This window comes from Neomonachus schauinslandi, chromosome 3 (genome assembly GCF_002201575.2).
Source record: "Neomonachus schauinslandi chromosome 3, ASM220157v2, whole genome shotgun sequence".
Lineage (NCBI taxonomy): Eukaryota > Metazoa > Chordata > Mammalia > Carnivora > Phocidae > Neomonachus > Neomonachus schauinslandi.
In genome coordinates this window covers 122,961,294-122,989,242 of record NC_058405.1, presented here as the reverse complement: position 1 = coordinate 122,989,242, position 27,949 = coordinate 122,961,294, and the positions used below count along the sequence as shown (strand labels likewise).

Sequence of the window (27,949 nt, the reverse complement as noted above, 5' to 3'; positions counted from 1 at the left end):
CTCTGTATAATAATCTGTGATATCATGTCCATATTCTCTCTTGATTTCTAGGTTATCCTCCTACCTTTCGAGTCCCGTCCTCCCATCCCTTCCTTTCTTCGGACATCAGCTTGTCCTAGCTGACCAGCATTGGTCTTTTCACTGACTTTCATGAGCAATGATCCTTCCTGTGTCTTTGTTGGCTCTTGTCGTCTCTCCCTGCATACCCACCCCTTTCAAGATTGCCGTTTATCTAACGCTTAAGGACTTGGCACCAATGTTCAGCTCACTCAGCCATATATACCCCTCTGGGAAGCCTTCCTCAGCCTTTCTGTCCAAGGCCCTTTCATCCCTGATCTTCCCTTTGTTGAACTCTTACTTTTTTTTTAGAAATTGTGCCATACCGCACCATTATATGTGATGCAGGATATAAGGCCAGGAGTTTACTGTTAAAGGTATTTCCTTCCTTGACACACAAAAAGATGCTCAGCATCACTAATCATCAGAGAAATACAAATCAAAACCACGAGAGAGCACCTTGCATCAGTCAGAATGACTGGTATCAAAAAGACAAGAAGCAACAAGTGTTGGCAAGGGTGTGGAGAAAAGGGAACCCTCGTGCACTGTTGGTGGGGACATAAACTGGTGCAGCCACTGTGCACAACAGTATGGAGGTTTCTCAAAATGCTAAAGATAGAACTACCATAGGATCCAGTAATTCTACTTCTGGATATTTACCTGAGGAAAACAAAACCGCTTACTTGAGAAGATACATGCATGTTTATGGTTATTGCTGCATTATTCACAATAGTCAAGATATGGAAAAGACCTAAGTGTCCATCAATAAATGAGTGGAAGAAGATGCGATACACACACACGATGGAATATTATTCAGCCATAAAAAAGAACAAATTTTTGGCATTTGTGACAATATCGATGGACCTAGAGGGTATTATGATAAGTGAAATAAGTCAGGGAGACAAACACCATGATTTCACTTATATGTGGAATCTAAAAAACAAAACAGGTGAACAGACACAAAAAACAGAAGGAGGCTCATAAATACAGAGAACAAAATGGTGGTTGTCAGAGCAAAGGCAGCTGGGGGATGGGTGAAATAGGTGAAGGGGATTTAAGAGGTACTGACTTCCCATTATAAAATAAATATATCATGGTGATGACAAATACAGCATAGGGAATATAGCCAATAATATTGTAATAACATTATATGGTGACATATAGTAACTACACTTGTCATGGTGAGCATTGCATAGTGTATAGAATTGTCAAATCACTATGTTCTATACCTGAAACTAATATAATGTATGTCAACTATACTTCAATAATAAAATTTAAAAATATATATTATAAAAAAATGTTCTCCCTTCCTAATGAATGTACTTTCTGGGGTGAGAAAGTTTTGAGCCCATTGCCTTAAGCTCCTCCCTTACTTTCTTGGCCCTATAGTTTTCTGGTAAATAAATTATAGCTAATGCCTCCAGTCTATCCTTATGTCATTTTTTCTCTCTCTCTTTTTTAAGACTTTATTTATTTGAGAGAGAGAGAGCACAAGGAGGGAGAGAAGGAGACTCCCCACTGAGCAGGGAGCCCCATGGGGGGCTCGATCCCAGGATCCCAGGATCATGACCTGAGCCAAAGGCAGACACCGCCTAACTGACTGAGCCACCCAGGCACCCCTCTTTATGTCATTTTTTAAAGACTATTTTTTAGAGCAGTTGCAGGTTTACAGTGAAATTGAGAGAGAGGTACACAGCTTTCCCACATACCCCTGCCCCCACACATGGATAGCCTCTCCTGTTATCAGCATTACTCACCAGAATGGCACATTTTTCCCCCCAAGGCTGAATCGACATAGACACATCAAAATCACCTAGAGTGTTCGAAGTTTACCTTAGTGTTGTACATACTCTGGGTTTAGATAAGTGTATAATGAATAATATGTATCCACTATTATGGTAGCACGTAGAATCGTTACATTAACCAAAAAATCATCTCTGCCTGTTTATCCCTCCTTCCTCCCCCTAGCCCCTGGCAACCAACCACTGGTCTTTTTAACTGTCTCCATAGTTTGGTATTTTCCAGAATGTCATGTAAGTGGGAACCACCTAAAATGCAGCCTTTCAAATTGGCTTCTTTCGTATTACTTCGTAATACGCATTTAAGGTTCCTCCATGTCTTTCATGGATTGGTAACTCATGTCTTTTTAGTGCTGAATAATAGTCCATTGCCTGGATGTACCACAGGTTATTGATCCTTTCATTTACTAAAGGGCATCTTTGTTGTTTCCAAGTTTTGACAGTTATGAATAAGGCTGCTGTATTTGGTGCAGGTTTTTGTGTGGGCATAGGTTTTCAACTCCTTTAGGTAAATAGGAAAGAGCACAGTTGCTAGATGGTATAATGAGAGTATGTTCAGTCTTGTAAGAAACGGTCAGTCTGTCTCCAAGGTGACTCTACCATTTTGCACTCCTACCAGCAGTGTGCAAGAATTCTGTTGCTCCGTGTGCTCCCCAGCATTTGCTATTGTCAGTGTTCCGGATTTCTGCCGTCCTCATAGGCGTATAATCGTATCTTTATATTATTTTAATTTGCAGTTCCCTGTTGACCTGTGATGTGGAGCATCTTTTCATATGCTTACTTTCCATTTGTGTAACTTCCTTGGTAAAGTGTCTGTTAAGGTCTTCAGCCCATTTTTAAATTGGGTTGTTTGTTTTCTTATTGTTGAATTTTAAGAGTTCTTTGTATATTTTGGATAACAGTCCTTTATCAGATCCAGATTTTGCAAATATTTTCTCCCATTCTGTGGCCTGTCTTCTCATTCTCTTGAATTTTTCTTTCGCAGCAGAGAAGTTTTTAATTTTAATGAAGTCCACCCTATCAATTACTTATGGAGTATATCTTTGGTATTGTACCTGAAAAGTCATCACTTTACTTGAGGTCATCTGAGTTTTCTCCTGTGATATTTTCTAGGAGTTTTACAGGTGTGCATCTTAAATTTAGGTCTATGATTATCTTTGAATTAATTTTGGTGAAGGTGTAAGGTCTGTGTCTAGATTCGTGTTTGTGCATGCCGATGTCCAGTTGTTCCAGCACCGTTTCTTGAAGAGACTATCCTTGCCCCATTGTATTGCTTTGGCTCCTTTGTCAAAGCAGAGTTGACCATATTTATGGGGTTTTCATGTTGTTTTTTAGCTTTCTCCCCCTTTATAAACACTGTTACAAACACTAGAAGGAACAAATAGCACAAGATCTCTGGTGTGTTCCTTGGCCCAGAGTTCTCAGCAGGCAACTTGGGGCATCTGTGGGATTCTTGGTGGAACCTTTGGCGAGAACCAAACAATGGAGCTGATTTGCATGCTGGAGCACAAACCAGATCTTTAAAAGATATTTGGATGATAAGGCATCTACTTCTTTTATGGGGCCTTGAAAGAGAATTTGACCTCAGAAATCACATACTGTGTCTAAGGTATGTTTTCTACTATGGATTTTCAACACCTGCTTGCCCTTTCTTTTTACCTCCTTTGCAACCACTCCATCCACCCCAAAAAGCTTTTCTAAGCTGTTTTCATTTCTAAGGACTTTTCCCTGTTGTTTATTTTCACTTCTGCTACATGGTCTCTGTCCAGTCATTCAGTCATGTCGTATACAACAGATATTTATCTTATTCAATGCAAGTTTTATATTTGTTTCTTTTATCTGAAGCCTAAGAAAATGATGCTTTATTCATGGACTTAGGTAAAGAGGTTTCTCTGTAGAGAATATAGCTTTACGTGCAAGGATCAGCTTGATAAGTATCTTGGAGAATATTAATTGTGAAGTATATTGGAGATTTTTATTCTTAGTTTTATTTTAATAGCTAACATGACAACATGGCTTCTCCTTTGATAAACATAATCCAAGAAAAAATATTGAATAATCTATTGCTCAAGTTTCATAGTCTTAAAGACTACAACACTTGTTTTCAAAGAAGGGATAGTGGCTCTCTGAGAACCAGTTTCATGAACTAATTAGCCATGTGATTTTAAGCCCTGATATCCTAGCATCCAATGGGTCTAATTGATATTTGCCCTTTGGCCCTCTCTCCCACATGGTGGATAAGTAAGAGTCTGCATGTGTAAAGGGGCACTATTGTTCTTCATTAATATAGGTGATCTCTCACATCCTGGCCTACCCGGAAGAGCATCTGCTTCCTGGCCAGTTTCTCATCTCTCACTAATTCACCTCCCACTTCTCAGCTGTGCGTACTTTCCAGCACCCTGTGCCAGGAACTTTATCTTTCACAGCCGCTATTCCTGGCCCTCTTTGAGCCACTCAGATGTCTAAAAGAAAACAAAGAAAATACCCTAACTGTGGTGAAACTGGCCCATTTGGATGCTCCCCCTCCCCGTTCGATAATTCCCTTAAATTGTTAAATTCCTCTTACACTTTGAAAGCTTTATGGAGAGGAACCAGTGTGTGGAATTAGTGTGGTATATAGTATCTTTACACAGTGCTCAGTTCATGTCGGGTTTGATAATGTACCATTTCCTGGTGAAAGATGATAATGTTCCATAACTTCTAGTCTGCGCTCAGGAGCAACTATAGTGGTTATTTTGCTTTCTGGATTAAGGAAATAGTTGGTATGTTAAACTCCCTGTTGTTTGGGGGTGGGGGTGGGGCGGTGGCGGTGGTGTGTGTGAGCATGTGTGTGTGTATGTGTGTGTGTATGTATGCATGTGTGGCAAGGTAGAGATGGAGATTATGGATTTGGGATCATAACCTTCTTAAACTATAAGGTTGACAGCCTTAAAGACTTGAGGGCAATTAAAAGGCAGATTCTAGGTTTCCCTTCAAAATGTGTTAGAGTCCCCAGGGATGTTAGTGACTGAGGGGGAAGGGAGGAGAGCTGCAGCACTAAGATTGGTTGGAGCACAGTTCTTGTTGCCTATTAGTACGAGGGAGGAAATGAGACAATAGAATTTGTAATGTCAGATTTTCATTTTTATTCATTGTCTTTGCTGAACAGAAGTCTACAACAATGCCTGATTACTAATATATTTTAGTTCACCAATGGTTAGTTTTGCCTTTTTCGTAAACAACCTTTAGACTTGTATTTATATACAAGAGTCTACTTAGTGTGGCGTCCAAGGGGGGGTTGATGTGATGGAAAGGGAAATAGGTCTGCTGCGTGTGTAGTTGCCATCTGCCTGTTGTTGATCATCCTGTCTGAGTGTAGGAGGCCAGTGGACCTTCCTGGCGGGATAGAGGCCTCAGGGCTGTCCACACAGGAAGTCCTCCCTGACTGCTGACAAGCACTCTTCCTGCTGATGCCCACACCCACTCCTGAAGGGCGTGCAGAGAGGGTCTGCAAGTACAACCATTCCATTTATTTGCCACCAACTTTGTTTTTCTATCAGTTTCTATCAATTTTGTGCAAATTGAGCCCAGGTAGTGTTATTGTGAAGTAGTTTGTTTTCGCTGACCTTGGATAGAGAGCTTGATGGGTGGCTTGCTTACATGATCTGAAGTGGTGAGATTCGGCCAGAGGAGGCTGAGGTAGACTGCTAGGCTCTTGTGGGGTGGGTCAGTGCTCACCTGGGGTCAGCCAGTCACCAAGGTCCTTTTTTTTTTTTTAACTAGCCTTTTTTTTTTTTTTTTTTTAAGATTTTTATTTATTTGTCAGAGTGAGAGAGCACAAGCAGGGGGAGCAGCAGACAGAGGGAGAAGCAGACTCCCCGCTGAGCAGGGAGCCTGATGCGGGGCTCGATCCCAGGACCCTGAGATAATGACCTGAGCCAAAGGCAGACGCTTAACCAGCTGAGCCACCAGGCGCCCCCCCCCCCCCCCCCGCCCCCACTTAGTTTGAATTTTTGTAAATTAGCTACATACTTCATCTAAGGGGACAAGGAATGGGAAGGGGACAGGAGTCCTTTTCAAACTCCAGGGAAGCTTTAGGGGTTTTGAGAGGCAAGATATAAAAAGACAACCAGTGATGAAAATGGAGTTTGGTAAAATATTATCTGTTGGTAAGCTTTTTTTTTTTTTTAATTTTTTAAAAGTTTACCCTTTGTGCTGTTGAGCACAGAGCTACAGAGTGTTATTGTTTTGAACTGGTCAGAGCTGTGAAGTTGGGAGTTACAGATTTGTCAGTGTTTACATTTCAATTGCATTTTAATCTGGGAGTAAGAGTTTAAGTGTTCACTGGTTAAGTCTAGCTGTTCTAAAATGCTGACTCTGGTGTTCAGCCGTAATGTGCTGTTGATATCGAAATTTGTTTGCTGAATTCTTTTGTTAATAAAAATATAAGGTAGAATTTTAAAAACTAATCTTTTAAAAGCTGACTTTGTTAAACACACACACGCACAAGCTGTGTGCTCACTCATTAAGTTAACTTAAGGGTACCTTTGTCTTTCTCAAAAAAAAAAAAAAATATATATATATATACACACACGCGCGCGCGCACACATAGCCACCAATGGTATTAAGTGTACCATTTCAGAGAAACTTGAATTTAATATTTAGATTGCAGGAAGGATGGGCACAGCTAAATGAAATAATACAAATAGCACATTTAGGATATGGACGGTTCTGGTGTACCACGTAGAGTACTGTTTGAGGGCTTTGGCTTTGTTGTCCAACAGACCTGGGTTCAGATTCCAGCCCTGCCATCTTAAATGTGTGACCCTGTGACCGTGGCATATTACTGAACCTCTGTTGAGACTTAGTTTCCTAATCTGAAAAATGGGAAAACAATGATGTATCTGCCTCATTGGATTAGAGAAGATAATGCACATAAAGCACTTGGCCCCGTGGCACATATTAAACATGTAGTATATGAGTAATAGTACTCAATAGTACTCAAATTATTGTAGTTATCATTGACCCATTCTGAACATTTAGAAATAAACAGCTTAATTATGTTTGAGTTTTCTTTTTTTTTTTTTTAAGATTTTATTTATTTGCGAGAGAGAGAATGAGAGAGAGCATGAGAGGGAGGAGGGTCAGAGGGAGAAGCAGACTCCCTGCTGAGCAGGGAGCCCGATGCGGGACTCGATCCCAGGACTCTGGGATCATGACCTGAGCCGAAGGCAGTCGCTTAACCAACTGAGCCACCCAGGCGCCCAGTTTTCTTCTTCTTTTTTTTTTTTTAAGATTTTATTTATTTATTTGCGAGAGAGAGAATGAGAGACAGAGAGCACGAGAGGGAGGAGGGTCAGAGGGAGAAGCAGACTCCCTGCCGAGCAGGGAGCCCGATGCGGGACTCGATCTAGGGACTCCAGGATCATGACCTGAGCCGAAGGCAGTCGCCCAACCGACTGAGCCACCCAGGCGCGCCCCAGTTTTCTTCTTTAAACATGTGTCCAATCTTTATTAAGATTTAAGTTGTTAATTTCAGTGAGTTTTACAAACCTCATCTTTTCTGCAGCAGAAAATAGAAAATTGGCAACCTAGAATAAGCTGTCTTCAGCTAGTTCTGAGAAATAGTTAATATTAGGATAACATTTTAATTTGAACTTGTTCTGTATAGAATTCACCAGAGGCCAGTCATTGTCCTCAGGGCACGGTCAGAAAGCCCCGTCTCCCACCTGGGATCAGACTGTTGGGAAACTTTTTTCCCCCGAAGGGCAGAGTAGAGGGGAAGCAGGGGCAGCCTGTATATGCTCCATACCTACTTCCCAGAGTGAGAAATTATTACTGTAATAAATATAGAGGCCTGTCAAAGATATATTAAATCAGCTATGTAAATTCTGAGATGTAAATCATGGTTCTGCTTTTGCCAAAAATAAATACATAAATAAAAACCTACTCCTTTCATGTCCAAATAATCTCTCAATAAATCATACCCCCAAATGTTTTTTTTAATCCTGCAGGTCCACACCTGGCACTCCACTTTCCACCCCAGAGAAGAGGTTAGAGCTGATGCAGACTTGGAATGCAGTCTTTAAACCATCTGATGGTTCATTTGCTTCGCGTTGGTCTAATGCTACTGAGAGGTGGGGATGAAGCAGGTCCACGGCTTCTTTCAGGCTTCTCCAGGGCTTATCCCTGGAGGTGACCCCGTTCCATCCCCCAACAGCCGCACTGAACATACTGGGTCCTACTATGAGGAACTGTGGTTTGTGACAAAGACAGGTTCTTGGACATTAATCAAAGACGATTTAAGAAAAAATTCAGCCTTGCCTAGATATAAGTTCTTTGTGTAAATCAGAGGCCTGGGATGGGGGAAAGATGTGTGTGTTACTTTCCAGCACCTCTGTTCTAAACTGAAATGACAAACAGGGGATGCCTGGCTAATTGCAAGGAGCAACTAGCACAAGTTGTGTTGAGTGATTTTGGAGAAGGAACACAGACCTTCCTTTGTGTGGTATGGCTGGGGAATCTGAGGTGCCACCTGCGCAAAGCAAGGAACAATGCTTACTCCTCCTTTTACTTCTAGAAAGCAGAATCTTTATTCCCTAGAGAAAAACCAGAGATGAGACCAAAGGATATGAGTGAGTTCAACTGCTTATTAAGGGCATAACTCAAATAGATTTGATAGGATATGATCTCGGTTAAGTTTTTTTTCTTGGAGTAAGCAATACGGATATTTCCAGTTCAAGTTCAGTCTTCATTTATACATTGACTGTTGTTAACCCTTCCTACTACTCTCCTTCTAAGAGACGATCACTTGAGATAAAATGGTGTTTGGACTCAATAATCTTAGCAAGGACCCTGGCAGTGAGAAGAAAAAAGTACATAGTAGGGGCGCCTCCGTGGCTCATTCGGTTGAACATTCGACTCTTGGGTCTCAGCTCAGGTCTTGATATCAGAGTTGTGAGTTTGAGCCCCACGATGGGCCCTTAAGGGCATCTGTATTTCTTTTTTTTTTTTTTTAAGATTTTATTTATTTATTTATTTGAGAGAGAGAGAGAGTGAGAGAGCACAAGAGGGGGGAGCGGGAGAGGGAGGAGCAGACTCCCCACTGAGCAGGGAGCCCGATGCGGGACTCGATCCCGGGACTCCAGGATCATGACCTGAGCCGAAGGCAGTCGCTTAACCAACTGAGCCACCCAGGCGCCCGGCATCTGTATTTCTATTCCATGGTGGAGATCATAGAGCCTTTGAACGGTGCGACCTAAAAAAGAAAAAACAACATAGTACAGAAAAGAAGTAATGGTTACATGTGTAGATTAGTGGGGATCCCAATGTGGTGGGGGATACTGTGGAGTTAGGATGGTCATGGCAGAACCTGGATGCAGAGTCAGATATCCATAGTGAGTAGTTGAGATTGCTGGCAAGGAAGGCAGGTTGCATTTAGTACAAGGGGTCTTCTGCTTTTTGAACTTTCCAAAGTGGAATTGAACTGTGTCTTAGATGTGTCTACTAGTTTTGTTTGTGGTTGTGAAAATCAAGCTGTATGATTGAAAAAAAAATTTTTTATGTCTAGGGACTAATTTTATACTTTATTTTCAAACTGTTACTTAATATAAGTGAAGTCCTTGGGTTAGTGTATTTATTATTTAGATGCGAGGTGAAAAAAATTCCTGTCCCGGTATGAAACTGCTGAGCATTTGCTTTGAGGGCACTTCAGGGTGTGCTCACTTCCATCTGAGACCGAGCCATTTTACTTCCTCAAAAGTCATGTGTGTGGCATAGGGCACAGAACTTGTTTCTTTCGATCGGTTAACAGAGAATTATCTGGTGTGAGTACAATTTCAGACATTCTTCCTAGGTGGCTTCCGACTGCGAAACCACACTGAGCCCTAGGTTTAGGCTTTAGAAAAGTTACGTTCCTTGCTGCAAGACCTGGGAAGGTTTCCAACTCCCACACCGTTCTCACAGGGGTTAAATTTCGCAAGGTTGGCCAGCGCAAAAGGCAGCATGCCCGTGAATCTTATCCAGATGTCTCAATGGAGCCGTGGGCCAGACTTAGAACTAGGTGAAGTCTGCCTTCTTTGAGCATTGTGCTGGAACTCAAACTTTGTTACACTCAAAGAATCATCTTATTTTTCCCCCCCAGGAGTCTCAATAAAATGATCAGCAACTTTCAATCAAATGTTTTTCAGAATCTGAAAACCTTTTCAAAAGTCTCGTGATTTCTAAATGACTGTATTGTAAGATGATATTATCACCTAACTTCATGCAAGTTAATTTTGAGTCTCAGTAGATGTGTCCTTAAAAGGTGTGAATACATTAATCTCACATAAATTTAGCCCTATTTAAGGTGCACGTAGAGAATATTTTACTGAATAATTTTCCATTATTAATTGCATGTTGAAGGAGAGGGCTTTTTCTGTAGAATGAGCAGGTCTTTTTCAAGGTGTAAATGAAAGTGTATATATGGGCGCACCTGGGTGGCTCAGTCGGTTAAGCGTCTGCCTTCAGCTCAGGTCATGATCCCAGGGCCCTGGGATCAAGCCCCTCGTCGGGCTCCCTGCTCAGTGGAGAGCCTGCTTCTCCCTCTCCCTCTGCCTGCCTCTCTGCCTACTTGTGCTCTCTCTCTCTATCTCTGTCAAATAAATAAATAAAATATTTAAAAAAAAAAGAAAAGAAAGAAAATGTATATATGAACGTCGCTTAAGGGGATCTGTGTCTCTGTTGTGTGGTGGAGATCACACAGCCTGTGAATGGCGCTCCGCAGCCTGCCGCAGGTGTTATAATGCTCCCCGTCTTTGTCTCCCAGCAGTCTCTGGTCCCGGCCCACCCCATGGCCCCTCCCAGCCCCAGCACCACCAGCAGTAATAACAACAGCAGCAGCAGTAGCAACTCAGGATGGGACCAGCTGAGCAAAACCAACCTCTATATCCGGGGACTGCCTCCCAACACCACAGACCAGGACCTGGTGAAGCTGTGTCAGCCGTGAGTAGCTTTTCTTCTTGGTCATTTTCAGTTGATAGATAGTTCTTTTATCCTTTATCATACTCTGAAGGGTTATCAGTTGTCTTACAAGAGACGTTTAGTACAAGTGTGAACTCTCATTACCGACACAATGACACTTTCCACGTTTTAAGTCCTCCTCGGACACAGCATTAACATCAGCAGAATGCCCGTATAACAAAATAAATTGGAACATCTTCTCAGTAGAATTTGACTTTATTGGCTTATGAGAAGTAAAATGAGAATTTTTGCAAAGCTCATGGCTGGATCCTTTTTAGGACTGCTCTTTTTTTTTTTTTTTTTTGCGGTAGCCCCTCTGGGGGGCCAGTCTATCCTATAAAAAGAGAAACTTTAGCTGTTACCGTTTCTCAGAAAGGTAGTTACCATCTAACTGTATCTTAAACGTGTGTAAGACTCTTAATGTTAGCCAGGAAATAATAGTGTATCTTCACTAGCACCTACAGCTTTGTGGTCTGGGTTGTTCACCCTCCTCTGTTGGGGAATTCTTATTTCCAAAATTCCCATTTCTTTTCTCACTGCCACCCTTTCTGAGTCTTGTGAAGAAGTGTGTGCATGTACATAAAGTTCCAGAGTAAATATGTATTATATGCTAATGTTGTTGAAGAACAGAATATAAATACGTTACTTTGCAAATGATGTTAACCCACTAAATAAGAAAGCACTAATTTAAATCAAGGAGCCAGAAGCACTGTACAGTGCAGGGATCGTTGTGTGAAGACTAATCACTATGAGCTATAAAAGCCTCTACATATAACAACATCTTTTATGTATCCAAAGACAGTAATGGCCCCTTACAAAAAAAAAGGAGTTTTACATAACTGGAAGAAAATGTCCACTCAAGAATGTTTCCTAGTCCCTGAAAAATATTCCCATTTCTCAACATCTGATTAATGGCATCTCATTTCTGCTGTCGTGGGTAAAAATACAGATTCATTACTTATTATTTTAAGAAAAAGAATGTCTCAGAGCTCGGGCAGTATTTCCAAACTGGAACTAAAAGTCACATCTGGCCTTCCATAAGGAGGTGGTGGTGGTTTTGCTTTGTTTTGTTTTTAGAGAGAAGGGTGGGATGGTGGGTGGTATTCTTTAGGGTCTGGAGAGTTCTCCTAAGGCCACTACTCTTAGCACCCTCCCTGTGCCTTTCCTGGGTTCCCCTTTAGACCAGCCCTCTTAGACTTTGCCCGCAGCCCTTTGCTTTCAGGGCGGTCTGGTGCTAGGGACTGCGACGAGAGCAAGTCTAACTCTCCGGGTTTGTCATGCAAGGCCAGAGGCAGAGGGAACTTGGCCAGCTGCGCCCTGCCCTCTTGCAGCTGTTCAAGGCCACAGATAGGCCTTCTGCTGTCTTGTCTGCTGCTGGTCTTGACCGGCGTCTTCTTAGGCTTTTGCAGCATAATTACAGGTAGATAGAGCGCCGTGAAGTCTAAGAAGCTAAAAATATAACTGTACGAAACGAAAGAATGAAGCTAACCCTCAAGTTCTTGAGGTATAAGAGAAAGGAGAGAGGATTTCAAAAAACAAATAGTTCCTCAGCTAGTTTTGAATCATGTAAGGTGAGTTTTAACATCAAGGAGATGGCACTCAGTAACCATAAAATAATAGAATAATGCCATGTTCTATGTATAGTAAATGTGTACTCGAAAAATTAAACCAGTCATTTTTTTTTTTATTGAGTCAAATCATATTCCAAATGCAGTAGGAGAGCATTTTATCACTTTTCCTAGAAAATTCACCCCTTTTTTGTTCTCTGGTCTCTTTATTGTATGTGGATTATCTTAATGTGTTTCATTCTCTTTGCTGTTACCAATAGCAGCGATAAGCGTTTGGCAGTGTCACTCTTTCCTAGTATCAGCAAAACCCCAGGTTTGATATATAACTCCGAAGATAGTGTTCCTGATCTGTGTTATGCAGAGGCAGGACACACAGCCGTATCAGCTGAAAGCTTCATTCCATTTACCACAGAACCTCTAATAAGTACCAGTTTTGACTTGCTGACAATTTTGTGTCTTAGAATGTAGAGAGAGGGGGAGAAAAAAAGGGCATTCCTGTTCTGGACTTAATTGTTTCCAATAAAGGCTACTAGTTGGTGACATGGATGTGACTCATCCTATGGGAAAAGTGACTCATCCTTACAGTCTAAAAAACCCAGTGGACATAATTAGAGATTTTTTAGAAAAGTCGGTATCAAAACTTCTCAGAAAAGATAGGTGTAAACTCAGAAGTCTAAAAAAGAAAAAAAAATGTTTTAGAATTACAAATTTAGCAGTATAATTTCAAATCCACCCGATGGGATGAATGGCAGGAGGGGCAGCAATTGAAACAAATAACCTTGGGTCCCCGCCCCACCCCGGGGGGCTTGGTTATTTCAGAGGGCTCTCCAAAAGGAAGATGGGAAAAGATACCTAAGAATGTTTGTAGTAGTGACCTAGTTCCATACAAACAATGCATGAGTCTAAGGCAAGAATGCTATAAGGGTTGTGGAAACTGGAGAGGAAAGAAAAAAATATTTTTAAAAAAGCTATGTTTGGAGTAGAATATTCACATAATATGTTAGAAGAAATGGCAATGAGTGAGAAAGCAGCCTCACCTCAAGTCAGAGAGAGAGACTCTTGACCCTGTAAGTTCAGATCACCGTGGTTAAGGTCACGGGGCAGGGCTCCGACTGGAGGGAACCAGTTGCGTTCCTGGCTACCGAAGGAGGCTGGTCAAGAACCAGGCGAAGATGTGACAGTGGCCATAGTGGTAAGCTGATAGGGGTTGAAAGTAGATACATTCTCCAGGAGGATTTAACGAGAGAAGTGGACCAGCTCTAGGTAACTTCTGAATTGCGGTGGGTGTGCAGGAAATCAGCTTGGAGCTTCATGAATATTGTAGGCTGATGCAACTTTGCTTCTGTTTCTGAAAAGTTTTCTACTCAGGAAGTACATCAGCACAGTTAACCAGCAAGTTTAGGGAATGGAATGATCTGGGTAACAGGAAGGATTAATCTGTTACCCCAGGACTTCAGAAAGTCTTAATTCTCTCCCCTTCTCTAAAATTGAGCCAGATGCTTCGCTTGACTTTGGTACCACTTTATTTCTCTCATGCAAACTTCTCAGGCGAATTTTCTAGGCAGATCAGCCGAGGGCTCTTGTTGTTTCGACTTCCTTTGCCACCTTAACCCTTGCCCTTTTGCCTTCAAGTTCTCACTTGAAACTGCACTGGCATCTTCTCTCTATCTTATTTTATTTGATACTTAACTCTGATGATAGTGTTTCTGACATGTGTTATTCAGAGGCAGGACATACAGCGCTCTTTTCTCTGGCTCTTTCCTACTCTTACCCACTTCTTCTCAACTCTTCGCTCTTTGGATTTCAGTTCTTAGCTTATTCTTCTATAGCCTCATTTTCCTGTAGGGCTCTTCTCCACTGCACCCCATTTTCTACACATTTTCCACTCTCCTGTTGTCACTTCAAATTCAACACTGTCTCCTTCCTCTCCAAACGATGGCATTTCTAAATTTAACTCTCCTCACCTTAAAGCTCTGGAGAGGTGGTTGACTCTTTCCCGTTACCCTCTTGGTCCCCAAGTCCTGGAGATTCTGTGGCTTTTCTTCTTCCTTCTTGTTGCCAGAAGAATTGAATGTTTTCTCCGTCCCTCCCTGCTTTGTGACAAGGGAGAACGATTTGCTCCTGCTGCTGCCTCACGTCAGGTGCCTCCCCATTTTCCTTTCTTGACTCTTCAAGGCCAAGGCCAAGCTCATTCTGCCTCCTCCATGCTTGGACCACACTGAATTCTCCTAATTTCCTTTTCTGTGTCACCATCTCACAGTCAGCATCTTATTTTCATACATTTCTGTTCTCCAAGTGCTTGTTCCACTGTTCAGCAGCGGGCCTGTGACAGTATATAATGCTGACAGTGCATCGTCTTTTTTGTTTTAAGACTTTATTTATTTAAGTAAACTCTACACCCAATGTAGGACTCGAACTCATGACCCAGAGATTAAGAGTCACATGCTTTACCGACTGAACTGGCCAGGCGCCCCAGTGTATCATCTTCATAGATTTCTCACACTTTATAAGATCATGGTGGTCAGCATGGCAAATGTCTGGGTACCCTAGAGTTACCAACCACAGTGGTGGGCAAGTACCTAATTCTCAGGAGCCTGTAAAATGGGTCAAATAAGGTTTAAATCATGAAGTTGTGATTAGGATTAAATCAAGTTATTTGAGGAATGGAGCTGGTCTGCTGCCTAGAACACAGTTGTCAATGAACAAGTATTAGTCTCCCTTGTGCCTGTGTCTTTGCTCCTCAAAACCCTAACTACTAGAATAAACTTAAATTATATGTAATCCTACATTTAAAACTAAGGGTGGGGGGGATACCAGATTCTGATTCTGAAAGCTGGGAAAGCCAGGGAAGTGGGTTATGTTAACACAGCTGCATAGCTGCCCCCCTTCTTCTTGAGGCTTTTTTTTTTTTTTTTTTTGCACTCGGAAAAGACTGGTTTCAGCTTCATGATTTATTTCTTGTCATAATAATGACTATAGCATGTAAAATTTTCCATTGTGTCTAAACTATCCTTTTTGAAGATTAAAAACAGTATTTGTATGCAAGGGGTTTGGTTCATCGTTCTTCCTGGTTTGCAGTGGGAGAGATGTGTGTGTCTGTTGGCTTTGGCGAGGTAGCTTAGGGGTTACCGTGGTATTGACATCTCATGAAAAAGTCTAGATAACTCAGTGTATCAACAACTTATTTTGAAGGAGAGAGAGTCTATTGATATTAAAACAAAAGGAGGTATTTCCACTCCTCTTACCTTCTATATCCTTTCTCTCATTCCCAAACCAATCTTGGTCAACCATTTTTTGTCCTTTCATTCAATAGATACCTAATTCATTTCAAAGTGCAGTAAAACACAATTTCAGTGCAAATGTGAAATTAAATTTAGCTTACAATATTATAGTCTGTTACTAATTAAAAGGAAATGTTTTTTGAATGTCATCCATTTCCCTAGTTGTAATACCCAGTACATTTCATTTCCTGTCCTTTGTTTTCTGTTTTCTATAAGTCTGCCTTATTCTTTTGAATATAATACAACTCTTAAAAAAAGGCAAAACAGAGAAATAAGATGGTCAACAGAGGTAGACATAAAACAACCAACCCTAATGAAGACAGAATGAAGTAAATGTTTTAATCAGTGCAGTGTTCTGTGAGAAGTCAGAGGAAGACCTTATTAACCTTGACGCCAAGTCTTTGGGTCGCTTTCAGTAGGAGAGGGCATCTCGACTTTGAAGGACAGGGACAATTTCTCGCAGAGTGAAAATAATAGTGTCCTCCAGGTTTCAGAAGGAGCCCAAGCGGTGGGACAGTGCTTGGGTGTTAAAGCACAACGAACAATTCTTGGTGGATAGCTGTCATTCAGCAGTTAATAGTTAGCAAGGTTTCTAGGGACCAGAGTGAAGAGTGTGCGTATAGAGGAAAATGGGGCTGGAGGTACAGGTTGGGGGCATAGTGTTAGCACCTTGCATAATAAACTAAAAAATTTGGAGTTTTTTCTTCAGTTGCAGAGGAGGAGTTAGTGCTTATAGTGGAAGAGAAGCATAATCCAATTTTTTTTTCTTCCTCTCTCAGAATGATGATTCTACCCAAAGTAGGAATGTTTGCTTGGAGAAGGAGACTCTCACAGGTGAGAGATGATGCAGCCCTGGCCCAGGGTAGTGAACAGGAAGTAGGAAGAGGAGAAGGTGCTGGGACTGCATGCGGGTGTCTTGGAGATGGGAACATCGGGACTTGAGCATGATTAAAAATGGCTATAAAGTTTTAGTTTTAAATAAAGGGAAAACTTGAGTTGCATTAGCTGAGAGAGAAAGCACAGGAAAAAAAAATAGGGCAACTATCAGGAAAATGGACAACTTGAAATGATTATATTCTTTCTCTATATATCTTTATCTCTGTAACTCTAAAACTTCTTTTAGAAATGTATTTGCTAAAAGTTGTTTTTCCTCAGGCACCTGGGTGGCTCAGTCGATTAAGTGACTGCCTCTGGCTCAGGTCATGATCCCGGAGTCCCTGGATCGAGTCCTGCATCGTGCTCTCCACTCAGCGGGGAGTCTGCTTCTCCCTCTGACCCTCCCCCGTCTCGTGTTCTCTCATTCTCTCTCTCAGATAAATAATAATAATAGAAAAATAAAATCTTAAAAGTTGTTTTTCCTCTACAAATGAAATAAAATGATCATCCCTGTAATCTAAAATGATTAGACTACTTTCAGGGTAAAAATGAAAAGTGAAGGCATTCTAGTAAGATGAATATTAACATTTACCCAATTATGAAGTTACCTTCAGTGTTTACTCTGAAACGAACAGTGGGCCTGCTAGATCTAATATCCTGAAACCCCAGATAAATATGAAATCTTCTGCAATTTACAGAAGTTACACGACATGAGAAGGATAAAAGTTCAAAGCAGTGATCCTATGATGAAGTAGGAAAAATCATTCCACCCAAAAGAGAGCTGGTTCTCACTTCCCCATTGAAGAGAGATTGTAGAGCCAGGTGATCCAAGGTCATTCAGGTATTTCCAGATGACTCAGCCCAAGAAGCCTAAACATACCCTGAGTTATTGCATTTTTTTTTAGAGAAGAAACACACACACACACACACTCCACATGGATTCTATACCGGAGTATTCAGATAGCTATACGGACATGAAAGACACAGACCAAAGGTTTTATTGCCTACATGAGGCATCATTCCAAAATCAGGAGTGTGAGTCTTACAGACCCGAAGCTCTTGATGTAGGGTTAAATTAGAAGCTGATACAAGGAGGTGATCTCTCTTTAAGGTATAATTTACTCTTTAAGTATTGCCTTCCAAGCAAGTTGAAGTAGTGTCTTAAGATGACGGTGATGGTTATTGTGTTTTATTTAACACACACACACCAAACAATGAAAGACCAACAGACCATTTTTCCTTTGTTACTGACTATCTCAGATAACTGAGATGTGGGCATGTTGAGCTGTATTGTATTCCAAACCCATCTGAATTTTTAGGTTTTTTTAAATTGTATTTTTTAAGACTACTGAAAACTGTATCTAGCAAATTTTTATTTCTCAAATTCCTTTGAAAGTGAAAGAGAAAGAAGTCAACAGAAATATAGAGTAGTAGAAAGATAATTGTTCTCTCATTAAGTGTCTTTAAAAAAAAAAAACGGACTTCTCTTTATTGACTGACATACTTTAAAAAAAAATCTTCCCAAATAGTGAAATTGAATTATGATGAGTTTTCTACAGTTAATCATGGAAAATGCATGCCACTTTTGTTTTTATTGCTATTATATAGCTTTTTGCCCATGTACAGATTTTATTTATATTATGAATAACAGGATTTCTTTTGATAAAGTTTTAAATGTTTTTGTTCTATAAAGCAGCTGATTTTTAGTCTCTGAGGGGTTCTTTCTTGATCGAGAAGATTCTTAAAATATTAATAACCTATAGTTTCTGGGACTTAGCTTTCTCTGTTATTGCCATTGTAGTAGGATGCCACATAAAAAATAACTCAGTGAGGGTTTAGACTGAGGAACTTGGGCATTTTGGTGAAAAGTGTGGTCTAAGATGTGAAGTTTTCAGACCTTGTCTCATCCTTTTAAAAAGGCACCCCAATCTACTGAGTCCAAATGTTGCATTACTAATTGTAACTTAAGTCTCTCTTAATGGACAATATTCCAGTAAGATTCTGTACTCAAAGAACAAAACATGATATATTGGAGACTAAGCCAGATTTCATATTTGTGATTTTTGTGTTTTTTTCCTAAAGACAGACGTCAAAACAGATTTGAGAGTTTAAGACCAACAGTGCATTTAACTGCATCTTTTCCTTATTCCTTCATCTCTTGACTGTGCCATAAAGAACCATTTTCTTGTTCATGTTAATTGTTTCATTTCCCTTCATGATAAGAAAGAATTCTGGCCTGTACAGTAGATCTTTGACATGCCAAGATATAGTCTAAAGACTTTTGGAAATCCCAGAATTTCACAAAAGTAATTTCAGCATCAAAAAAAAAAAAATCCACACAAATACCTATTTTCCAGTAGAGAACCATCTCTTTCTTAGATCTCTCTCAGCTCTTCCTTCACTTTGACCATTAGAACTACCAGTTGTTTTTTATTAAGTGGTGGACAATTTTCAAAGATTAACGCAGTATTTATATTTAATCCCTTCTTGAGAGTTACCGCTACACAATTAGAACAAAAACCTCCTTGAAATATGGACTGTGGGTGATGGGCTACATGACTCACTTCCCTCTGCCTAATCCCTCCATGATTTAAATATATGCTGCAGCCAAATTAAAACTAATTATAGGTAAGAGACTTCCAGTGTCCTTGTCATGAGTACCTGAAGCTGCAGATATTAATTATTGCCAATATTTGATATTTGGGCAGAAAATCTCAGTGATGTCTGTTTTCTAATTTATCCTCAGTGTAATATTGGCTGGTAAGCATGCATATTTAGAGATTTAACCAATCCTCCTTATTGTCAGTTGACATTTTTCTTTAGGATTCCTTTTTGTTATTCCTGCACGTGATTAAGAGCCATTCTCCGGTCTTTCCGAAATACTGCATGAGCTCTTGGCACACCAATGCCAATCCTAGCCTTAACAGAATCTAATGGGGAAGCCAGCACTGAAGATAATGACCATAGCCAGTAAAATTTTTAAAAGAGCAACCACGCTTTTTCTCTTTGGGCAGATGGAATTTACTTTATGTTCATTCCATTTTCCTTTATAGGAACCTTAGATTTCCATAGCAGTAGGCTGGGGCTGTTTAACGATTATATGAAAGTGAAGTGAGTGTCATCGGGAATAAAAGCCTTTAAAATCTTGATTTGGCCTTTGTGCTTGGTTAGACGTAGAATTTCTTTATTGGGTTACCACGGACCTTAGAAATTTGCAGCCTCTTTCTTCACCTTTCCTCATCTTCATTTCATAATAAATGTATGTGAGAAAAAAAATAAGAAGACCTGTATAATGTGTAAACACCAGTATAACGCCAACAGCTAATCTTTGTCAGATGCTTACCATGTGCCAGTATCTCTGCCAAGTAGTTTTATTATTTAATTCTAAGAACAACTTGCTGAGCAGTAGTATTATCCTTATTTTAAAGGTGAAGTTGAGAGAGGGTTCTTTCTCTAATAACTCAGGAAAATACAGCTGGTAATGGTGGAGCCGGGACTTGTGCTTGAACCGTCTGACTCCAGAGACCATCCTCTGAACCCCTGTGTGTTCTCCCTCCCAAATACACTCTGGATGCCAGCTCACCACCTCCCTCCTCCCTTCGCCAGCATCCATGCTCCTCTGTTTACCACAAGATACAAGAAGACTCATTTCTCCAGAACCCTAGAAGAGACACACAGCTGTGATAGTCATGATAAGATTTTGTTAGAAAAATGAGCTTTCCTTAAGTCCACTTGAATAGCCAACAGGATCAAAGTTCAAAGTAAAAGCAGGAGGATAGAGGAGGACCTCGTTTTTCTTGACATCTAGGAGAGTAATCTGTTCTCATGTAGCTGGCTATACAAAACTCATCTCCTGGTTAGCTGAGGCACATGCAGCTCCCCAAGATCACACAGCACAGAGAGGGGACCTAATGTGTCATCTGCTTGGTGCCTGGGGTTAGTGCATACACAGAAAGAAACATTCTTTTAGGGATCACACACTGTCTTACAAAATCAAGCAACATTGCTTTAGAAAATAACGGGCTCAACATAGCATTATAGTTTGCTATAAGTATAAATCTCATTAAAACATAAGACCAAGCCACTTTTGAGGAGAAATTAAACAGAAGTGAGTGGGGGAATTCCATTCTTTAAGTACCATGCCTTTGATTTTGCTAGCTACTGCCCCAGACACATTTCCGGCCCTCAAAGAGGTTCTTGTCTTACATAGAAAATAAACTTCATACATCATATAGGCCAGAATGTGATGTGTCATGGGAGAGATAAGAAGGTGCTACAGAAATTACAAAATAGGGAGTGATTGCATGTGATTGGGGTTCATCAGGAAAAGCTTGGCATTTGAATAAGTCTTCAGGGTGGGATGAGCAGCTACTTCAGCTCAGTTGTAAAGCCAGGACTAGCCTGGCCGCCTGCCCTGTCTTCACTATGACCATACCCTGGGGGTGATTTGAATGCCAGAGGAGGGCTTGTAGTTCCCTGGAAAGGTAAATGGTACATACTGCTTCAGGATTTGCCCTTGATGGAATGTGAAAAAGGGAGTGGGTCCAAGGAGGAAGATGATTCAAAGATGAGTGTAAGATTTTGAGTCTAGGAAACTAGGAGTTTGGTAACATTACAGATAAGGGGATCAGGAGGAAGAGCTTACTTATTTTTATTCTTGCCTGGAAATTCTCATCCATTCTCAGGAAACTTTTCAAATTGAGTGCCTGTTTGCTTTATGAGTTTGTGTGCTTTTGGTGTGGTTATTAAATAGAAATAGTGCATCAATTCCAGGCTAGTGAATCTTCGGTGTAAAAGAGAGACTGGTGATTAAACATGTTTATTCACCAGTGGAATCGTGTATATTAGAAACTTGCAGTCAATACAGTCCTCATGGTCAGTAATAATAAGATCTATATATTCCTCCAACATGTAGTTATTTTTTTTAATTTTTATAGTTCCGTATTTGGGACTTAAAACTTTTTAAAAGGCTGCTTTCTGTTTGATAAAGTGCTTTGCAGCTCCCTTGATAGGATCATGTGGTTTCATATTGGAGACTTTTGAGAAGAGATTTTGTAAGAGAGATGTGGGACTGAGTGGGAGGAGAAGAGGCTGAGTTTCCCTAAATGGGGTATCTAGAATTAGTGAGGAAGTACACTCATAACACAAACAAACCTGACCAAGTTCGTGGCTCTACCCGGGGGCATGGGCTCTTTCTCCTGGCTGTGCACTCGCTGACCTGGCTATCCCAGGTTTAAGCTTGTCTAAATTGCCCCTGGGGCCAGGGTCACTTGTCTTCTTCATTTTCTCTGTGTGCCATGGCTTTTTCCTGCCTCTGTTGTGTCAAATGTCAGGGAGGGAACCTTTATGAAAAACCAGCCTTTTTTTGAAGATCCACCCTTATATGCGTAGTTTAAGATTTCTGACTTTGTGAAGGCCAGTTTCTAATAGCATCAGGACTTTATCTTTAACGATGAAACAAAGACGCAGTCATTTGTGATCCTAGAAACAAATTAGGCTGCTAGCCCATTTGGACAGGAGTACGGATCCTTTCCAGGGTTTTTTCCAAAATGTTTCATGTCACCCTTAAATGTAAGCCATGAATTATGAAAATATTATTGTTATTGCCCTTTCATAGGCATAGCTTTTGCTCCAATACTTAATCTACTTAAATGGCCCTGTGTAGTTGTTTTACTTAGCTGGCTAGATAACATTTCGTTTCTTCACTTTTTCCTACTATCCCTTTATTTATTATCTTTTTTTTGTTTGTTTGGTACCATGCAGTTAGCTGTTAAAAAGCTATTTAATTTTGACTCAGATTTTTGAGACAAAAGAATTTGAGCATTTACTTAATTAAAAAGTTTATTGCATTTTTTTTTCATCTCCAGACTGAATCACAGAACTTTACATCTCTTCTAGTCAAAGGGCTGTTAACAAGAAATGCTTACCAGAATTAAAAATTGCACGGCCCTCCGGGCCCTTCAGTAGATTCTGAGTCAGAAGGTTTGGAGAGAGAGATACCGAGAGCGGCAGTGTGAACATACAGTTGTACTAAAGAACACAGGCTCTGGAGCCTTCCACCTGGCTCTGCCACTTCCTTAGGCAAATTTCTCAATCTCTCTGTGCCGTAGCTTCCTCACCTATAAAACCTATAAAATCAGGGTACTAAGAGTACCTACAAGACAGGGTTCTTGGGGGGACTAAATGGGCTAATGCCTGTGGAGTGCTCAGAGCATTTCCTGGCATGTATTAACGTTACTGTGATCATTATGTGTTTTTTAAGCCTCCCAGTAGTTTCTGATGTTCAGTCCCAGTTAAGAGCTTCTGATTTAGTCCCTACATATTAAAATTGACGAAACTCGGAGAAGGCTCAGAGAAGATTAAATGACCTTCTTTGAATCAGAATTAGGAGGTGGCAGTCCTAAGAATAAATCCCATTGTCTCCTGCAACACCCCCCTCCCCACCCTGATTTGCCTCTTTTCACAGTGAATATAGACTCTACCCTCAACTCTGCCCTTCCTTACTCATGAGTAGGAAGTATCTGTACGTTCAGTTTCCTGCCAAAGAACTTTAACCTCTCCACTGCCACCTCTGGTCAAAAGCTGTTGGAAGAAATTAGGTTTATGAAGAATGGCCTGAAGGATTTGTAGTTCTTTTTTTTATCACCGAGCTTCCCAACCTTGTCATGGCACACACAGAAGAGGGTAATGTTTGTATTCAGTGAGATTAGTATTAGTTTAGATTCGTATATCATCAATTGGTGAGGCTGCTCAGTGTTGGAATGATAGGTCCCACCCAGTCTCCATGGGTTGGTGGGTCAATATAGCCACATCTGCAACAGAACTACCCGGCAGGGAGAGTGTAGGCATTGTTTTAGTAGGAAAGCCCTTAGTGAAATGAAATCTTTAACGGAATCTTTAACAGTAAAAATGTTTCAGACTAATGTGGGGTTTTTTTTAGTATATATTTTATAAATACAAAGTTACAACATTTTTTTAAAGATTTTTTATTTATTTGACAGAGAGAGAGACAGTGAGAGAGGGAACACAAGCAGGGGGAGTGGGAGAGGGAGAAGCAGGCTCCCCACTGAGCAGGGAGCCCGATGCGGGGCTCGATCCCAGGACCCCGGGATCACAAGCTGAGCCGAAGGAAGACGCTTAATGACTAAGCCATCCAAGCGCCCAAGTTATAACATTTTAAAAATGACCAGGGAGAGGGCACCTGAGTGGCACAGTCTGTTAAGCAGCCGGCTCTTGGTTTCAGCTCAGGTCATGATCTTAGGGTCCTAGGATCGAGTCCTGCGTCGGGCTCTGCGCTCAGCACGGAGTCTGCTTAGGACTCTCTCTCTCTCTCTCTCTCTCTCTCCTTCTACCCCTCCCCCCCCGCGCATGTTCTCTCTCTCTCTCTCAAATAAATAAATAAATCTTTAAAAAAAAAATAAAAAGACCAGGGAGAACAGTGAGACAGTTTTGATGAGCTCAGAAATTTGAGATCGGGATTTCTGGATGACAGTTGCAGAGCAGCATCAACAACTTAACGTATCTCATTTATTATTTTGACATTGAATCCCTAATAATACAGCTATTCAGATGCCTCATGGTAGATACAAAAGTCCAAGCAGGAGCACCTCAACCTTACAGTCAGTGCCAGTCTTAATGAAGTCATTTTATCATGAGTCAACATGGTAGGCAGCTTATTATTGTACAACTGGCTGTAAGATCATGGTTGAGGGTGGACGCCAACCCGTTGTACCTGCTCTTGGTTTGTCATTTGTTTGAGCGTGATGCGTGTGTAGGTTGTTTGTACAATTTTATATGAATGGGCATGCGCAGACTTGAATCTCCAGAATGCCAACGCAGAATTATAACTTTCCTAATAGGTGACTCATTTTTAAGAAGTTGAAATGTACACAGAGAGATGGCAGGAGACACATTTGCTCAGCGTAGGCATTTGAAGTGACTTAATAGGAAGATTGTCAGGGTGTTAATGTTGTGCCACAGGTTTGCTTGTGTTTCCTGTTGGTATTTTATTTCAAGGCTAAGAAATAAAATTCAAACGGAAAATGGTGAAACTCCTAAAGCATCTCTTTTTTTTTTTAAAAGATTTTATTTATTTATTTATTTGAGAGAGAGAATGAGATAGAGCATGAGAGGGGGGAGGGTCAGAGGGAGAAGCAGACTCCCTCCTGAGCAGGGAGCCCGATGCGGGACTTGATCCCGGGACTCCAGGGTCATGACCTGAGCCGAAGGCAGTCGCTTAACCAACTGAGCCACCCAGGCGGCCCTAAAGCATCTCTTCAAGAGCCTAACTTGATAACCACTGTCTTGGGGAGTGTGGATTTTATCCCTGGATGCAGCAAAGTCATCAAGGAGTGGAGTACAGGAACCACATAGCTGTTTGCCCTGTAGAATTCCTCCCTGGGCACTGGGGAATCTTGGGCCCCAGGTGGTCATCTGACATATTGCACCTAGGGGGTGGCCCTTAGGGAGACCCCCAGGAGGAAGTTCCCTCTGGCCTTCAAGCTGGGACAGATGAACTTCTAAGCTCTGGGGTTGCTTTTATTCTACTGAGCATTCAGTTTCATAATTTCCTTCTTAATTTTGACGACTAGGAAGTTGTGAGCCAAGTTTGCATCCCCTGTTGGCAGTTGGCAGGAGCTCACTTTCAAGCGGAGCTCCAGTGGCGCAATCGGTTAGTGCGTGGTACTTATACGGCAGGAGCTCACTTTCTAATTCGCCTCTCTGTGTAACACTCTACTCCTGGGTTTATTTTCCCTTCACCTTGAACTCTGCATATCCATTTCTGTCTTGGGGTGTTGCATATATATTTTGCCAGCAGTCTGAAACTTTTTTGAATGTTTTTTGAACATTTTAAATAAATGTTTCTCATGCTCTGTCTTCGACTATCCCTTTTAAAATCCCAGCATGTGGAACGTTGCTTGGTCTTCTTTTGTCAGTTTATACAGCAGTCATTCTTGTCAGAGTGGCTCACTGGAGGTTGCTGGTATTTTAAAATACCTAATGGCATTTCCATTGTAATGGAAAATCTCCCTTCTCTTCATGCCCCTATAAAGACACAAGTGAATGCACAACTGTTCCTCAACTGTCATTAAATGTGAAAATCAGCAAATATGCAGAATCATGATTTCCAGCAACTCTTAGCTTGATTGACGTCTTTTGTAAAAGGAAGTTGTTTATTTATTTTTTTTTAATGTGCTTTCCTTATACCCATTCTCACTTGGAATTCACTTGAATCTGTTGCCTTGAATTCATTGTCCCTCTTTTTAATGTTTGAAGACTGGAAACAGTAAGTTGTCTGGATTTGTGTTTTAGCTGTAGGAGTTTATTTCACTTGCTTTTTGGTGGCTTTATAAATCACAGTTTAAAATATTTGGTTCTAGCTTCTAAACCTCCTGTGGGCTATGCATCTGTTTTATTCTCTATCTACTATGAGTTACTGATAAGTTTCCAGATTTGAGCTTGAAGGAACATTCTTCTTCTGGAAGTAGGTCACCATAATAGAGTTTCTGTGTGTTTCCTCTCCTTCTGTCCTCTGCTTTCCTTTCCGTTTGGCTGTCTGCTCTAACAGTACCAGCCTTCCCTGAGCTTGCGCAGACAGTAATACAGTTAGACCAACGTTCCCTCTGTGGGTCCAACACTCACAACTGTCCAGGAGGAAGACTTTTAATACCACATTGAAGAGAAATGAAGAGGTGATACTTTATAAATGATCTCAGACAGCAGCAAATTAGGTAACCCTCATTCTCCCCTCGTATTGCTGTTAACTTCTGAACCTCCCCAGCAGCACAATCTTAGGAGTGTTGCTGTCCCACGGACACAGTTGCCAGGATGTGTCACAATCTGAGCCTGTCTTTTCATGTCGTGGACCGATATGAGCCATAAAGATAAACATCTTTGAGTGTGTGCCTAAAATCTGTGTACCCTGCTGCTGCCCCCATCTGCACAAAATGTACAGGTAAAGACAAGTAAACTCATGTGCCCTAGCTTATTGACCCCAAATGGCTTTTTTTTTACTTTACATCTCATTCACAAGTTCTGCGACGGCTGCAAGATCCTGTATTATCTGCGGCTGCTCCCCCTTATTTTTCTGACCTTTTCTCCCCTTACTCTCTACTTCTTCACTCCAGCCGTGGAGGGCTCCTGGGTATCTCTCCAGCCCACCAGGCCTGCTTTGCCTTCCAGCTCTGCATTGCTTTTTCTTCCCCTCTCTGCACTGCTCCTCCTCAGTCCTCCTGACTCACTCCCTCACCTCCTTCAAGATTTTGCTCAGATGTCACCTTGGCTACCTTTTTAAAACCTGTAATCTGTCTCCACATGACCTTGACATTCTTAATTTCAATCCCCTTTTTTTCCCTGTGTTATTTAATTGTCATAATACTACCCTCTAACATACTGTGTAATTTGCTTATTTTTGCTTATTTATTATAAGCAAATATCCATAAATGAGTGAATAAGATGCTTTTTTATATGGCACAAAGGCCAGAGTATGAGCACAAATCTCTAATTGCAGAAGCATTCTTTTCTTGATAGCCAAACTTAGGACCTATTTCTGAGGTGCATATTTCACACGCGCGCGCACACACACACACACACAGATGAGCAACTAGTACATTAGTGAATATGGATTTCTCAGTGCTGGAAAAGGCCGTAGTGAAAATGAAGGCTTTAGAATTTGCCATGGGGACAAACTATTCTCCCCCAAGATACACATTTTTTTCTCTCTTACCCTGTTTTTCTCATCTATTTATTTATTATCTTATTATGTGTATTTCTGTAACACGCTAGATAGTTTTTGTAATAAGGCAGGCTACAAATTAATAAATCTAAAAAGAAATGGTAAATTACCAACCCCTGTAAGCCTCCAGCTCGTCATTGGTAACATCAGCAAATTGAACTGAGATAAGGAATAAACAAGTAAGTGGCAGCGAACCGCCTCATTTCCTCTTCCCTGTCAGAATGGCTAATAAATTGATGAGAACATTCTTTCTTGCTAGGCCTGGCTGGGCCTCAGAATCCTTCTCTACACAACATAACCATCAGGGTTGGCATGTAAGATGAAGGCTATTTAAAACCCGTGGCAGATTCCTTTCAGCCCTGTGGTGTAAGAGAGGGAGAGTTATAGGGTTCCTTTTTGTCTTATTGGGGACCTAGAACTTGGCTTGCTTCCTTTTTTTTTTTTTTTTTTTTTGATATTTAACATCTCTGCATAAAATAGTAAGTCAGGGATTTGTGTCTCCAAGTAATCAGTAACTGGGCTGTCTTCAGTTTAGTCAAGAAATAGGTCAATGTATCAAGTTTTCTGACTTTGGAGTTTTACCTAGTATGTTTTATATGAGTTGTCAATCTTCAAAGCAATAGGCTACAAGGAAATACATTTTTCTGTCATGAT

The 27,949-nt window shown here is 40.9% G+C and overlaps 1 protein-coding gene across 3 annotated transcripts in view; it reads left to right on the top strand.

Moving 5' to 3' along the window:
• Nucleotides 1–27,949, top strand: part of RBMS1 (RNA binding motif single stranded interacting protein 1) — a 210,055-nt gene that overhangs the window by 108,815 nt on the left and 73,291 nt on the right. For all 3 annotated transcript variants that reach the window (XM_021703285.2, XM_021703281.2, XM_044913661.1), the window contains exon 2: nucleotides 10,642–10,817. In XM_021703285.2, the coding sequence (XP_021558960.1) occupies nucleotides 10,642–10,817 (176 nt within the window). The remainder of the gene's footprint in view (nucleotides 1–10,641; nucleotides 10,818–27,949) is intronic.